General features: G+C 43.7%; 1 protein-coding gene across 1 annotated transcript in view; it reads right to left on the bottom strand.

The window, feature by feature from the left end:
* LOC112571003 (voltage-dependent calcium channel gamma-7 subunit-like) overlaps nt 1–12,233 on the bottom strand; it is a 47,507-nt gene extending 35,274 nt beyond the window's left edge. Inside the window, exons 1-2 of the mRNA XM_025249783.1 lie at nt 11,138–12,233; nt 3,724–4,077 (exon numbers count right to left, since the gene is read on the bottom strand). Coding sequence (XP_025105568.1) covers nt 3,724–4,077; nt 11,138–11,153 — 370 coding nt within the window. The 5' untranslated portion in view covers nt 11,154–12,233. The remainder of the gene's footprint in view (nt 1–3,723; nt 4,078–11,137) is intronic.
* Nucleotides 12,234–12,748: the final 515 nt, after the last annotated feature.

The following is a 12,748-nucleotide window of genomic DNA, read 5'->3' as shown; positions in this document are numbered from 1 at the left end:
AGAAAAACTAAAAAGGTGTATCTGGGCATGAGACACCAGAAGTCGAGTGAGATAGAGGAAAAGACGGACATTAGCATTACAAGGATTCCAGTTTTTTGTAGAAACTATCAAAGGAACAGCCTTTTAAACCACAAAAGGCTTATTTCAATGGATGCTAGCTCTTCAAGAGTTTCAGTTTTCAGTTGAGACGATTAAGGGAACAGAGAATCTTCTCGCTGACAATCTATCCTGGGTGGAGTGGGACCAATTTATCCCGTAGAAGTGAAAGAAAGAAAAACTCTTAAATTGATTTTTTCATTCTTTTTTTTCAGGAGGGGAGGAATGTAACGGACAAGTACTTAGTAGAGGGGGTTAAGAGGGAAGATCGACAACCGTGGTTGATCTCATTTAGCGTAGTGGGCTGGAAGTTGTTTGCCCTTGAGCAAATGACGCAAACTGGGACGTCAAAATAAGGTGACGTAAAAGATTGAGGAAAATAACGTTAGAGAAAATAACGGAAAGCAGAGAGCAGACGGCGAAACAAAAGTTGGAGCTGGTGGATTTTTCTCGGGACTTTCTCGCAACTGCTGCGACAGCGGAAAAAGTATTACGGGAAGTAATACCGTGGGTAAACTACAGGTGGATGTACTTCACAGGTCGTGAGTCACTGTAGTCCGTGTTCGCACCGTGGGGGAGCTCTGTGGCTTGGGCATCCCAGTTTCTTGGCGGGGTCAAGAAACTAAACACTGGTATCAGCGAGAAAAGAACAGAAAACTTGGTGCAAGACTGGGGCACCGACTTCCATCTGTCGCCTGGAAGGGGCAGCTCTTCACAGCCTGAGAGTAAGCGCCGGTGGAGGAAAGGTTTCCTCCCGGCCTTCAGCGAATCTAACATCATCCGGCCAAACATCTAGGAGGCGGCCGCATGCGCAAGATCGAGACGTCTGCTTATAAACTGTGGGTACTGTGAAAACCATTTATTTTCAATCATAAATAGACTTCGTGGAAAGAAGATCAGTGGGATTAATTGGAATAGAGGACTTGGGAGGGTCTCAAAGACTTTAAAATAAGAGGTTGATGTTTCATCGGGAGCGAACATTGGGTTCTTCATCAGTGACAATAATTTAGGAGAGTCGATTTTATTGTTACCTTTAATATTATGTGGGATGAATGATAACATATTGGTAATACATCTTGTGTGGCGAATGAAGGAGTGAATCTATGAGTGTGGATTTTGCCTTTGTTTCATTTGACTTTGTATTTGATTTGAATAATTATTCGTGCCTCTAAGTAGGTACGCCCACCCTTAAGCGATCAGGATATTTTGGTTTGTGGAAAGAATGCGCGTGTCTGCGGACGGTCCGTGACACGGTCACAACAAAACCTGGAGATACAGATCGAAAAACGAGTGTCAGTACAGACAGGAGTAGAGTGTGAGTTTTTATTGTGTTAGGATTTTGCTTCACAGAATTGAGGTTTCGTTCCCAGCACTAGTTCGATAAATCACTTGATAAGTTTATCGCAAATACATTTACAGTCTCAGCAACCGCAGCAGGCGCTGCAGTAGAACAACAACAACAACAACAACAACAACAACAACAAAAACAACAACAAACATTGACATTTACGCACAGTAAATACAAGCATACAGACGGAGAGAAAGACGGACCGATGGAAAGAAATAGAAAAAGACGAAGACAGAATGAAAGGGTTCATAGATATACAGAAAGGGTTAATACGAGAGACAGAAATCTGGGATCGGTGCTTTTAAGAAAACAGCTTCGTCTGCTGATTCGTCTCTCGGCATAGTCAGAAAAAAAGCTCGGTGGTAGGGTAGCGACAAAATCTATATCAGTATCGAATTTTGTATAAATATCAGTCAGTTCGATATTGACCACAGTCCTGCAGATACATATCTTCTTTCTAAAAATATCAACAGACTTTGCCAGCACTCGCCTGGGAGGCCCTCCCGGCGGTCTAGAACAAGAAAACTAGTTTAGCGACATCGTAATAGCGTTGGAAAACATGGGGCGAGAAAAAAGTGATGGCCAGATTGCAGCTTCTGTACTCTTCGTACGAGTATCCTCTGTGCTCCTGTTTCACAAATCGATGGTCTGCTTCATTTTGTGCGATGAACAAATGTTCAGGTCTTCTTCAGACCCGAGATTGCAGTGCTCGAGAACGTGGCAGTTTGTCCACGGAAGACACGTCCCTTCCAGTAACATGCACTGAAAATTAACAGGTGGCTAAAAAATATTGGAGGGTCAGTGAACAAGGGTACGTGGCCGAGCACAGAGAATGGTGGCCACTATCTTGTGGGCAACCTTCAGCCACATACAACAAGGATGTACACACTTGCACACACACACAGGTCCATATGGATAAGCACATTCATGCATACAACACTTCATTGCATGACCATCAGGAACTGGACTACCTGAACGTCTTCGCAGCTGTTCGAGAACTCCCAACCGTCAGTTTAACAGTCGCCACACATTCTCTCTACGCAAGGTCCCACCCAAGGGCTGTGTTTTTGACTCGGCTCACATCCAGGGACAATACGTCCACCCATGGGCCAAATGGAAGACAGGAGGAGCAGTACTGCTGAACAGAATGCTAAAGAAAAAGCTCCAGCCTGGGTGTGTCGCGTGCTGGGCGACGGTGGCTGCATGTAAAAGCAGCGATTTATCGCCCTCTGAATGACAGTCGTTGTCTGCTGCGCAGATGACACAATTGTTTTTGGGTGGAGGGAGGTGGGAAATGCGTTGTCCTAGGCCATTAATATTTCAGCAAATGTTTATTTTTCATTAATCCGCCTGCTGTTCACCATTCAGGAGTGAGAACAGAGATTTACGAATGAAACATTTCTCGTCTGTGGGTTTTTTTTCTTGCTCTACACAGTGCTCATCAATTCGTCGTTCACCGGTAGTGTTAGCTTACCAACCGTGGTTATTCCCTTGTGCCTGAGAGAGAGATCAACACTACGTGAATTCGTCCTCGTAAATGTTTGTTTGCTTATTCATTACATTAACAGGGCATGCAACTCTCTTTCTATTTTTTTTTTTGTCTAGCTCCCTCTTCCCTTTTTATGTTTTTATGTCCTTCGTTGTATTTCCCTCATTTATGCCATATTTTTTCATACATCATCCTCCTGCATTCATCCCAAACGATTGAAATATTTTTGAGTCTCAAGTGGGAAAACGCCACGAGGCCAGGGACCGTTGCCATGGCAACGACAAACAAGTCAAACATAACGACGGTCACGCAACGCCGCACACCAAGAGTTCCAGGGCAAAGGTCATTCACCAGTTTTGTCACCGAAGGGAAATAAATACAGTGAAATGTGTCGTAAACATCGGTCTCATCCATCCTACACATCGCAAGGTCCGGAAAGGTCAAACGATCTCCCTTCCCCACCTTCTTTCTCTCTCTCTCAAAGGTCATCGCGTTAGAGACACGTAATACACTTGTGCAGTTAATCTCTGTCTCGACAGTCAGTGAGGTAAATACTCATGACAAATATGTGTTCACGCTTAACAAACAAGTATTGCCTGGTATCGCCTGAACAAACGGGTGTTTACACGTGATAAGGGTATGTAAGGGATAATAAACGTACATTATCGCATTCTAAACGTGTGTTCACGTGGCAATACGTGATAAATCCGTGTACCTCTGCTATAAAGTGCACTCCTCCAGGCATCATCACTTACAGCAGTATGGCGGACACCAAAGGTCGTGACCTTACCGTTCATAAGGTTGGTGGTGCACACGCGCCACAGCCCCGTCCGCACGTGCACCACGATGTCCGTCTGGATGGGCTCGGTGATGTTGAGCTCGCGCATCTCCTGGGCTGTTAGCTGGTAGGGCTCGGACATGAAGAGCCAGCAGTCGGTGGCCACGGCCAGAGCCAGGGTCACCACGGTAACGGCGCCGAACAGCAGCGACAGGCCGGTGAGTGTGTACAGGGAGCAGCCTGAGGGCGCCACCATCTGCGACTCTCTCGCATCCTCTCGTCGTCTGCGGCCGGGGCGGGGAGGTGTCGCTGCCGCTTCCTCCTCCTCTGATGCTGCCACTCCCCCCGCGCGGTGCGGCTCAAAACCTGGTGGACACCCCAAGGGGGGAAAGAAGAAGAGAATATGAGGGAGCAGACGTGGTCATTACGAGCAGCAGTATGGGAACGTGGATGGTGGGGTGGTGGTGGTGGGGTGGTGGTGGTGGTGGGGAATTGAGCATTCGATCTTGGAATTCTATCACTTTTAGAATGACAAGGGTTAGGATGATAAAGAGAAGAATACACAACCATTACACTAGATGATGACATGACATTATATATATTACAATTATTACACAAGAGCAAGCAGTTAGCGAGTAAATATTGGCAGAAAAAGTTCATCGTGGGCTGATGGTGGGACATAGAAGTAAACTGCTTTATACGGAGTTTCAGAATGATACAGAGTGGATTTGAAAGCTCGTATGTTTGTACAGATGAGCTGTATATGTATTACACTTGAACACGACACAACAACAACAACACCAACAACAACAACAACAACAACAACTCAACAACAGTTATTGAATTACGAGGCCGACAAGATCAGAAAAGCAGTTTTTCCTCAAGTCTAGCCCCAGATTTTTAAGAGGTAAATATACGTTAGACTACTAATATAAAAAAAAATTGACACAAAAAAATTGAAATGCTGAACAGCAGCACAAAGGATAGTAAAAATATAAAACTTCCAGACAGTTACAAAACGTTTTACACTTATCAAGTAGTTTTTGAAGAGACATGGGGGTGAGGCGGGGGAGGGCAGCAAGTTTGTCTGTTTATATTCGTGTATGCATGTGAGTTTGTGAGTGCAAGATTTAAAATTTTTCCATTCTTCCTCACTCATACCATTTTTTCTGATGCAGGCTCACATCGTTGTCAGACAGAGGCATATATAACAGGACCTCAAAAGCGGAAGGGCCAAGGCGTACCGACATAAAGTTTTCGTGCTCAAGTAATCTGGAACATCAGTCTCACCAGCGGGTCCTCCCCATCACCCCCTTCCAACCTCATCAGTAAATAACTGCCAGCGGAAAAAGCGCCACGAGTTCTTCAAACGTGTAAGACTCGGGTATCTTTCAGGTCACTGGTTTGAACTCAAACAAGAGGTGACGTCCCAAAATCTGTGATTAAGTCCCCTTTTCGTTGTGGAGATAACTGCGTGCACACATCGCCAAGCACAGATGGGGGTTGCAGACCCTAATATCATAAGTACGGGAAAGTCGTGATCGAATGATAGATGTTGACGATCTGATTTCAAAAACACAGGTCTGCGGTGGTTCAGTGAAGCCCCCATGTTTTTTTTTCAAGAGGTTTGGTCGTACCCTTCTGACGTGAGAGTCTCCAAAGTGCGGATGATGATGATGATGAGGAGGAGGAGGAGGAGGAGAAAGATGATGATGATGATGATGATGATGATGATGAGGAGGAGGAGGAGGAGGAGGAGGAGGAGGATTGTTGCGAGAAGAGGTTCCTGGTGTCCAACGTGGGTAGCGACCACTCTCTTGATCTTTCCTTCCATGTAAGAGATTCTGAGCAGTTTTCTTTAGAGCCTGGTCGAGCATAGTACTTCCAAAGTTTTCATTTTTTTATTCCTTTCTATAAAATATCGAAAAAAATAGTGGCCTCCATAAGTCCAGCTGTGGTTTAAGCTGAAGCCGTAAGTAAACGGTTCTTTAGTATCCCGAAATGTCGACCGGAAACAATTCAGAAGTGTGTATCTAAAATTTTATTTTAATTTTTAAATTAATGTATAAATCAAACGTGTTTTCCACTTGCATTTTCACTTGTGGGAAAGGTACAGCCAGTTCAAAATCTCAACCGTTTGTTAACATTTGGCATCTCCATGTGATGTTTGTAACTTGTACTTCGAGAACGGACGGAATTATGGAGGTTATTGACTTAGCTTTGATATTTGCAGAGCTCAGTCTAGTAACACAAAATAAAGACATATTCATTTCAAGCAAGAAAAATGCCAATTAATTGTAGCATTGTCTTTTCTACAAGATGTAATCCAAACCAGGTAGAGATTGGAGGAGCGGTGAAGAACCAGGAGGACTGGTTTAGCCCACTATATGCAGCAGCGACCTTCAGAGAAATGAATACTAAGAACCGCTGGAGATGCAATCATGGAAAACAAATCAGATTACCTGCAAGACATTTTTACAAGGAATTTCAGCAGCTGCTAGCAGGTACAGAAAGGTTATAAAAGCTACAATGCGATAGAGAGATTGTTTCCTTTTATGTATCAACCTAATTTTTTTCGCTCGAATTTATTTGTTGGAGATGTGAGTCACACTCACACACAAAGCACCCACTGGCACCATACAGGCAGGCGGTCGAACACACCCACACATTGTTGAACTAATGTGTGTAAATAAACATATAAATCATAAACACACAAACGAATACGAGAGGTCACAAACATATTCTAATTTCAGTCACTGCTGTCTGCTTGTAACTGATTGAATGAGTTTATGAACAAAAGAACGACCGACTCAGACACAGAAAAGGTGGAAGAACGAATAAGCCTAACACTTTTAGTCTGTCTGCTTTATTTTCACCATCTTAGTTTCCCCGTCCTTTCAGCTTGCTAACCAAAAATGTTTATCAAAAATGGGCGGATGAATGTTTCCAGAAAGTCCTTCCACTTTCTTTTGTGGAACAAAGTAGGCTGGACGACATTTCCATCCCTCCTTCATCGTGTTGTCAGGTCTAATTGGTCGCCATCCTACCCCAGTCTTGCAGGGCATGTGCCTGGCTTCCAAATTGATGTCAGTGCTTCGGGCAACACGACAGCTGATGCAAGAGAAACACCGGCTCTTACACTTCAATTTTTCTCTGATACTGTCTCTCAGATGATAAAATATTTATCCGGATGGAGTGTGCGTTTATTCGCGACCAGCCAAAGACAGCCGTCTTCCATTTATTGAACTAAAATTAACGAAAAACTTTGAGGTAACAACATAGCAGGTGTGCATGCATGACGGGTAACCGGAATTGTTGACCTTCGTTGGTTTGAAATCGCCATTGAAATAAATCCTCAGCTGCTCAGTTTTGTGAACATGTGATGGCATGAAATGTTCAAGGCTTGAAATAGATTTTAAAATAAAAATATAAAAGCTACCTCAATGATTACATTTTGAACATCAAGTGACACAAGGAAATAGCCTTGTTGATATTCAGAGAATCTGGTTGGCTCCCCAAGCACCTAAGCGCAAAGAAAAAAAGAAAGAGGACACGTGATGGGGAACTCCAGGAACGAGTACAACTGATAGGTGGGAATCAGATTTCTTGATGTATTACAGGCTGACTCCATCACCTTTTCACATTTTTACGGCAGCAGAGAGCACAGTTAGGATTTATCCATCTTTTTGAACCTAATTCCTACTTCTGGCTTAACATGGAGAAGAACAAGGTGGTCTCACCTGAGCAGCCAAGCGTGAGGTGACAGTCACTTTGAGATGAGGACAACATCAAAGAACATTCAGACAGTCCATGACGACTCTCATGCAAAGTCTTCAGATTGAACAAATCTTCAGGGCTAGTTACCTACATCCTCGAGGTGCGTCTATATGCTCGTTGTATCCAGATGTCAGTGTCAAAATAAACAAAAATACAGAAGGATAGTAATTTAAAGTGAACTCATGCCATCTGTTTCGCAAACACACAGGAGGCCCTGATACACAGGTGGAACCATAGTTTAAGTCCCGACGGCCTGTAAGAACTCAGGTAGACAGTAAGAACTCAGGTGGACACTCAGTAAGAACTCAGGTAGACACGTGTAAGTGTTGGTGTGTTACTAGCCTCGGAGCCTGCACCTGTACAATATCTATACACGATACAATATCTATACCTGCTACACGATGGTGTTAAAAAAAAGTCGGAGGAAAGCTAGTATTATTGAATGAAGTGAGAGACTGTCACAGGATACCATTCAAACAGCATCCACATCCATAAGGCCTGCAGCACACGGCTCACTGACTCAGGTGATGAGCTACTACAAAAAATTGACCGTCATCAGTAAATGTAAATTTAACCTGATCTCGATCACAGAATTTCAACACACAAACATTTTTCTTCTCTGCAGTTAAAAGAGTTTGTGGAAAGAAATCTTTGTTTCATGGAGAGGTCAAGACTAGTTCTCATCATCTGTTTCACTCGGCCCAGTCGCATCGTGCGAAGCAAGATTCACGAATTTTTCCATCTCTGTCCATGGGTGTTGAGACTCTTTGTAGAATATGTGTAAAATCCAGAGAATCTGGCCGCTAGACCAAGCGATTCTCTTTCATTGGAAAAAACACGGAAGGCAAGTTTCCCCAGAATCGATTGTTGCTCGTAAAGAGCAAGCTTTAGGAAAATCAGAAAAAAGAGAAACGATTTATTGTCATCTACTTTCGGCGTGTTCTGTGTCTCGTGGGCTTAGCGGCTTGTCCTGCACTCTCGCCACTTCTGGGAGGATGCAGATATCAAGACATGCTTCCTTGGCACGGGGCTGCCCCCTTCCGAACATCAAGTCTCGCTGGTGTATTCAGGACAATATGGCGATTGAAAAAGGCATTCAAATAAAATATAAAATAAACACATCAATGTAAAATACATTCAGTAAGATTACGTGTGTCTCAGTGCATGCGTTGGTGAGTGTGTGAGTGAGTGATGTGTGTGTGTATGGGGGGGGGGGAGATATCACCGTAACACTTGAAAGGAGACGAGCAGAGAAATAAAACTTTAAACGCATTCCAGATGGTTCGAAACATTGACAGATTAATAATAAATGTCAGGATGCGCAGTATTGCATGTGTCGAGACGGAAAAGAAGTCAGGGAAATATTTCAGGAACACAAGGCTATATATGGCCAAACAGTTCTGGAAGTTTTCGAAAGTTTGGCACATGAATGGCAGCCTCCGGTCCTCATCTAAAACACTGACGTGGAATAAATTAAGACAAAACTCCCCTGTGATATTAAAAACTAAACTGAGGAGCGGCTTTTCTCGTTAAACCAGACAAGCTTGTTAAGGGTAAAAACTTTTCTCTCACATAGTTGTTAACTTATCTGGCTGAAGTATCTGAAGATGTTGCTCTTCTTGCAGTGTGGGGAAAATGAAAGAAGTCTTCAGACGCAAATCGCACATGCGACTGAGAAATACGATACACTTCAATGATGCACCACGCACCTGTCTAATATTGGATTCATTCAGCCACTCACACAAGCTGAAATCTTTCAGAATTTGTTGTCAGAAGTATAGCGACTAAAGAGACAAACACTTTTGATGAAATGCACAAAGTTGCACATGCAGGGTGATGGAATGAAAGACAGTACCAAGCCTTGAGGGAACAACACGGTTAGAAGTAGAGTATTTATTTTAAGACATTATTTAAAAAAAAAAACTATGTTAATAGAGTATTTATGCACCCGTTGCACTTAGATGGTTGGCATCGGGTGAGTCACAAATTGGATCAACGTGACATACTATAGTTTACTTTGTCATGTTGAGGGGGTGAAAAACAGCGGGGAAGAGAAAACAAATTTAAATATATTTAACTTTGATACCGATGTAATATGACATTGATAATAAATGTCAAAAAGCTTTCAAATGCCAGGTTGCACGAAATTGCAATGAATAGACAAAAGATGGGGAAACAATAAATGAATAAATGAATAAACAGAAATCCAACCAAGAAACGCGGTAAATGAATAACCAAATAAACATTGAAAAAACACAATAAAATTTTCAATAAATATTGGCCTATCATCTTATGATGTCCATACAATGAAAGACTGACCACATGTATATCGCGAACTTGGCCCTAAATTTACAGTATTTGCATTTGTAGTGTGTATTAGTCATCACTGATTATTGTTGAATGTTTTTGTAAAGTATTTTTGTCTGTTCTATTTTCTCTTAGTTTCTCTCAGTAATTTTAAATTATCTCCATCCGAATTCTGCGTTCGTATTCATCGTAGCTAGATGATTTCGGCAACGAAATTTCTCTTTTCATAACCTCTTCAGCTCTTATCATTAAAATGGCGAAGGAGAAGATCACAACTGGAATTAAAAACAAGTAAATAAAATCTGCTCCTTCTTATACTAGCCATAACGAAAAAAATGAACATCTGCATCAAATTTTAAAGATATGCATTGGCTGCTCATCAGGAGAGGGCGAGTGGAGAGATTAACGCCAAAGCAAGTTATTGATTCATTGAAGGAAGAACACTCCCAAAGCTCCAAAACATTGGGCATGGGCAGTGAACGCTGCTGAAACATTTCTTCTCAACAAGCCTTTCAGAATTTATTATTCAACAAACGATTAAAGACAACTACGAGAAGAAAATGGAGGAAAATAGGACGGTGGTTTCCTATGAGACCGTGAATTAATCGGACAGGCACAGACCAGAGAAAGCAAATTTGACTGATGTCTAAGCGTTTACGAGGTCGGTGTCCTCCTCAAAGTCGCTGTTGGGGGGAAAAAAGGTAAAAAAGCTGTACAATGAGGAGATTAAAGAATGTTCCCTTCGGGTTTTCAACAGTTCTTGGTTCCAAAAAAAAATCACGAATACCGAGAAAAGTCAAAGACATGGCAGGAAATGTCACAGTAACCCTGACGTTCGGGAACGGAGAATCATTTTTTTTCCAAAAGCCATCTGTCTGTGTGGACAGTGCTTGACTCTCATGGCTGCTGTGAGCGAGACAAGGAAAGCTTCAGTAAGTCTGGCAAAGAAGGTGTCTGAGACTGTGGCAATGAAGGGAAGCCGGGAGAGTGGCCATGAAGAGCTTCTCTGAACGTGGCAAGAAACGATGTAAATACAGTGTGAGTGGCTATAAACCTCTCTAAACGTGGCAATGGAGGAATTTATGAGAGTGGAAACAACGCCTGCTGTGAGAGTAGTAATGAAATCTGTTACTCACCTTCAGAAGAGACAACATTCATTCAGACACACACGAGTGACAAATCAATCTCCCTTTGCAACAATTATTGTCACAAGTAACAAGACGAAGAAACATGGGAACCTCGCTAAAACGAGATGAGGACTTGGCAATGGTTCATGGTCGTGATTTGAGCAGGAAATGGAAAGGAGGACAGGTGAGCGAAGAAAAGGAGGAAGAAGAAATACCTGTAGGATTCCACATTGCTCCGCGTGCACGCACCAGTGAGCAGCCTTCACGTCCACCGGCTCCACGCCAAGCGGGTCTTCGCAGACTGCCTCAACCGCCCATCAAATGTAGGTTTAGTACGGAGACGGGATGGTTGCGTGCATGACCCCTGACCTTTCAACGTAATGACTCTTGCGATGGGACTCCACGTCGAGAGTTGTCGTTCTCACGTGACCCGGCACAATTTCCTCCACGTCGACTTCCGGTTACGACGTGGCTCAGCGAAGTCGACACTACCATCCGAGGGACAGCGCTTGACTGCAGGCCCGGTCGGTGCAAGTCAAATCGCACAGTAACGAGGTCGTTGTCGGCAGTTCAACATCAGGGATTCTCTTCCTTTCCACAATATACTTCCAGACTTGTCATGGTTGTGTTTACAAATTCTTGTTGTCACGCCAAGAAATGCACATCACCACGCAGGGGGACGCCAGAAATCACCTGCAGGGTAAAGCTGCTGTTGCCAAGAAGTCACTCAGGGTTTTCTATCGGACTTTGGTTCGCCAATGGCAGCATCCTTTTTTTTATCTCGCTGCGCAGCCGGTGGGGTAGGGGATGATAAAGACCCCTCGAGCTCCATCTGCGCATGCTGCTCGCTGAAGGCGTGTCCGACACACTCGTTTTGCCGCCACCTTCTGCTGATGAGAGAGAATGAAAGAAAGCGAGTGGTCAGTCGAGTGTCGACTTGCCTCCCTTTCTTCTCTCAACGTCGGCGCCGTCGGAGATGGTGTAACCCGCGCGGAGACGTCCAGCCGCTACCCGACGACACCGCGCGCGTGAAAGCAGCCCTTGCCTCCCACTGCACGAGGCGGCGGCGCTGCTGTCCATGGCTGGGGGCGATGCCAACTAAGCTGTTTGCCATTCCTCTTCCGCTCGCATCGCATTCATCGCATGGCAGCGTTCTCAACACACAAAAACGTTTCTTTGATTTTTATTCCAAGAAGCCGGAAGTACTCTGCTACAAAAATCTTGAATGTTGTGTGTTAAATGGACTGAAGACGACCTCTTCTCTGCTGGAGTAAGCTTCCTTGATGTAATCTCGTCACTTAACGCCACCTCACCTTAACTCGAGATCTTTTCGCCTTTACGTGACCTCCTAACCTTTTGTTTCAATTTTCCTGACAAGACCTCCTCCGATGTAACATCCTCTTATGTGACCTTATTTTTTCCCCATGTCCTCTTGACATAACCTCCTAGGTGACCTCTTCTCATCTGTAAGTATTTTATTCTCTCGCGTGACCTGTCGTGGTTCTTCCATCAGATGAAAACTTTCACTCACAACGCCATTACTTCTGTTATCTCACCTGATACAGATGGATACATTCTGTCTCACCTAACCATTATTTTCATGGTTGTCTCTTGGAACAGTTGAGGTGATTGTTACCTCTTCAGTCCCCCTCCCCATCTGGTACTGTGTCTTTCCTGCATAGATTCTCTCAAACAGAACAACACAGAATTTACTTCAGTCTCTGGGCTGGATGAGAACCAGACGAGGGAAAATAAAATGTTGGTTGCTGTTCTTGACCGCATTTTGCTCCCTATCTTCCTTCCAACAAATTCGCCTTCGGCTTCGT

The sequence above is a fragment of the Pomacea canaliculata genome, linkage group LG1 (assembly GCF_003073045.1).
Source record: "Pomacea canaliculata isolate SZHN2017 linkage group LG1, ASM307304v1, whole genome shotgun sequence".
NCBI lineage: Eukaryota > Metazoa > Mollusca > Gastropoda > Architaenioglossa > Ampullariidae > Pomacea > Pomacea canaliculata.
This window is presented reverse-complemented; position numbering and strand designations above follow the sequence as displayed.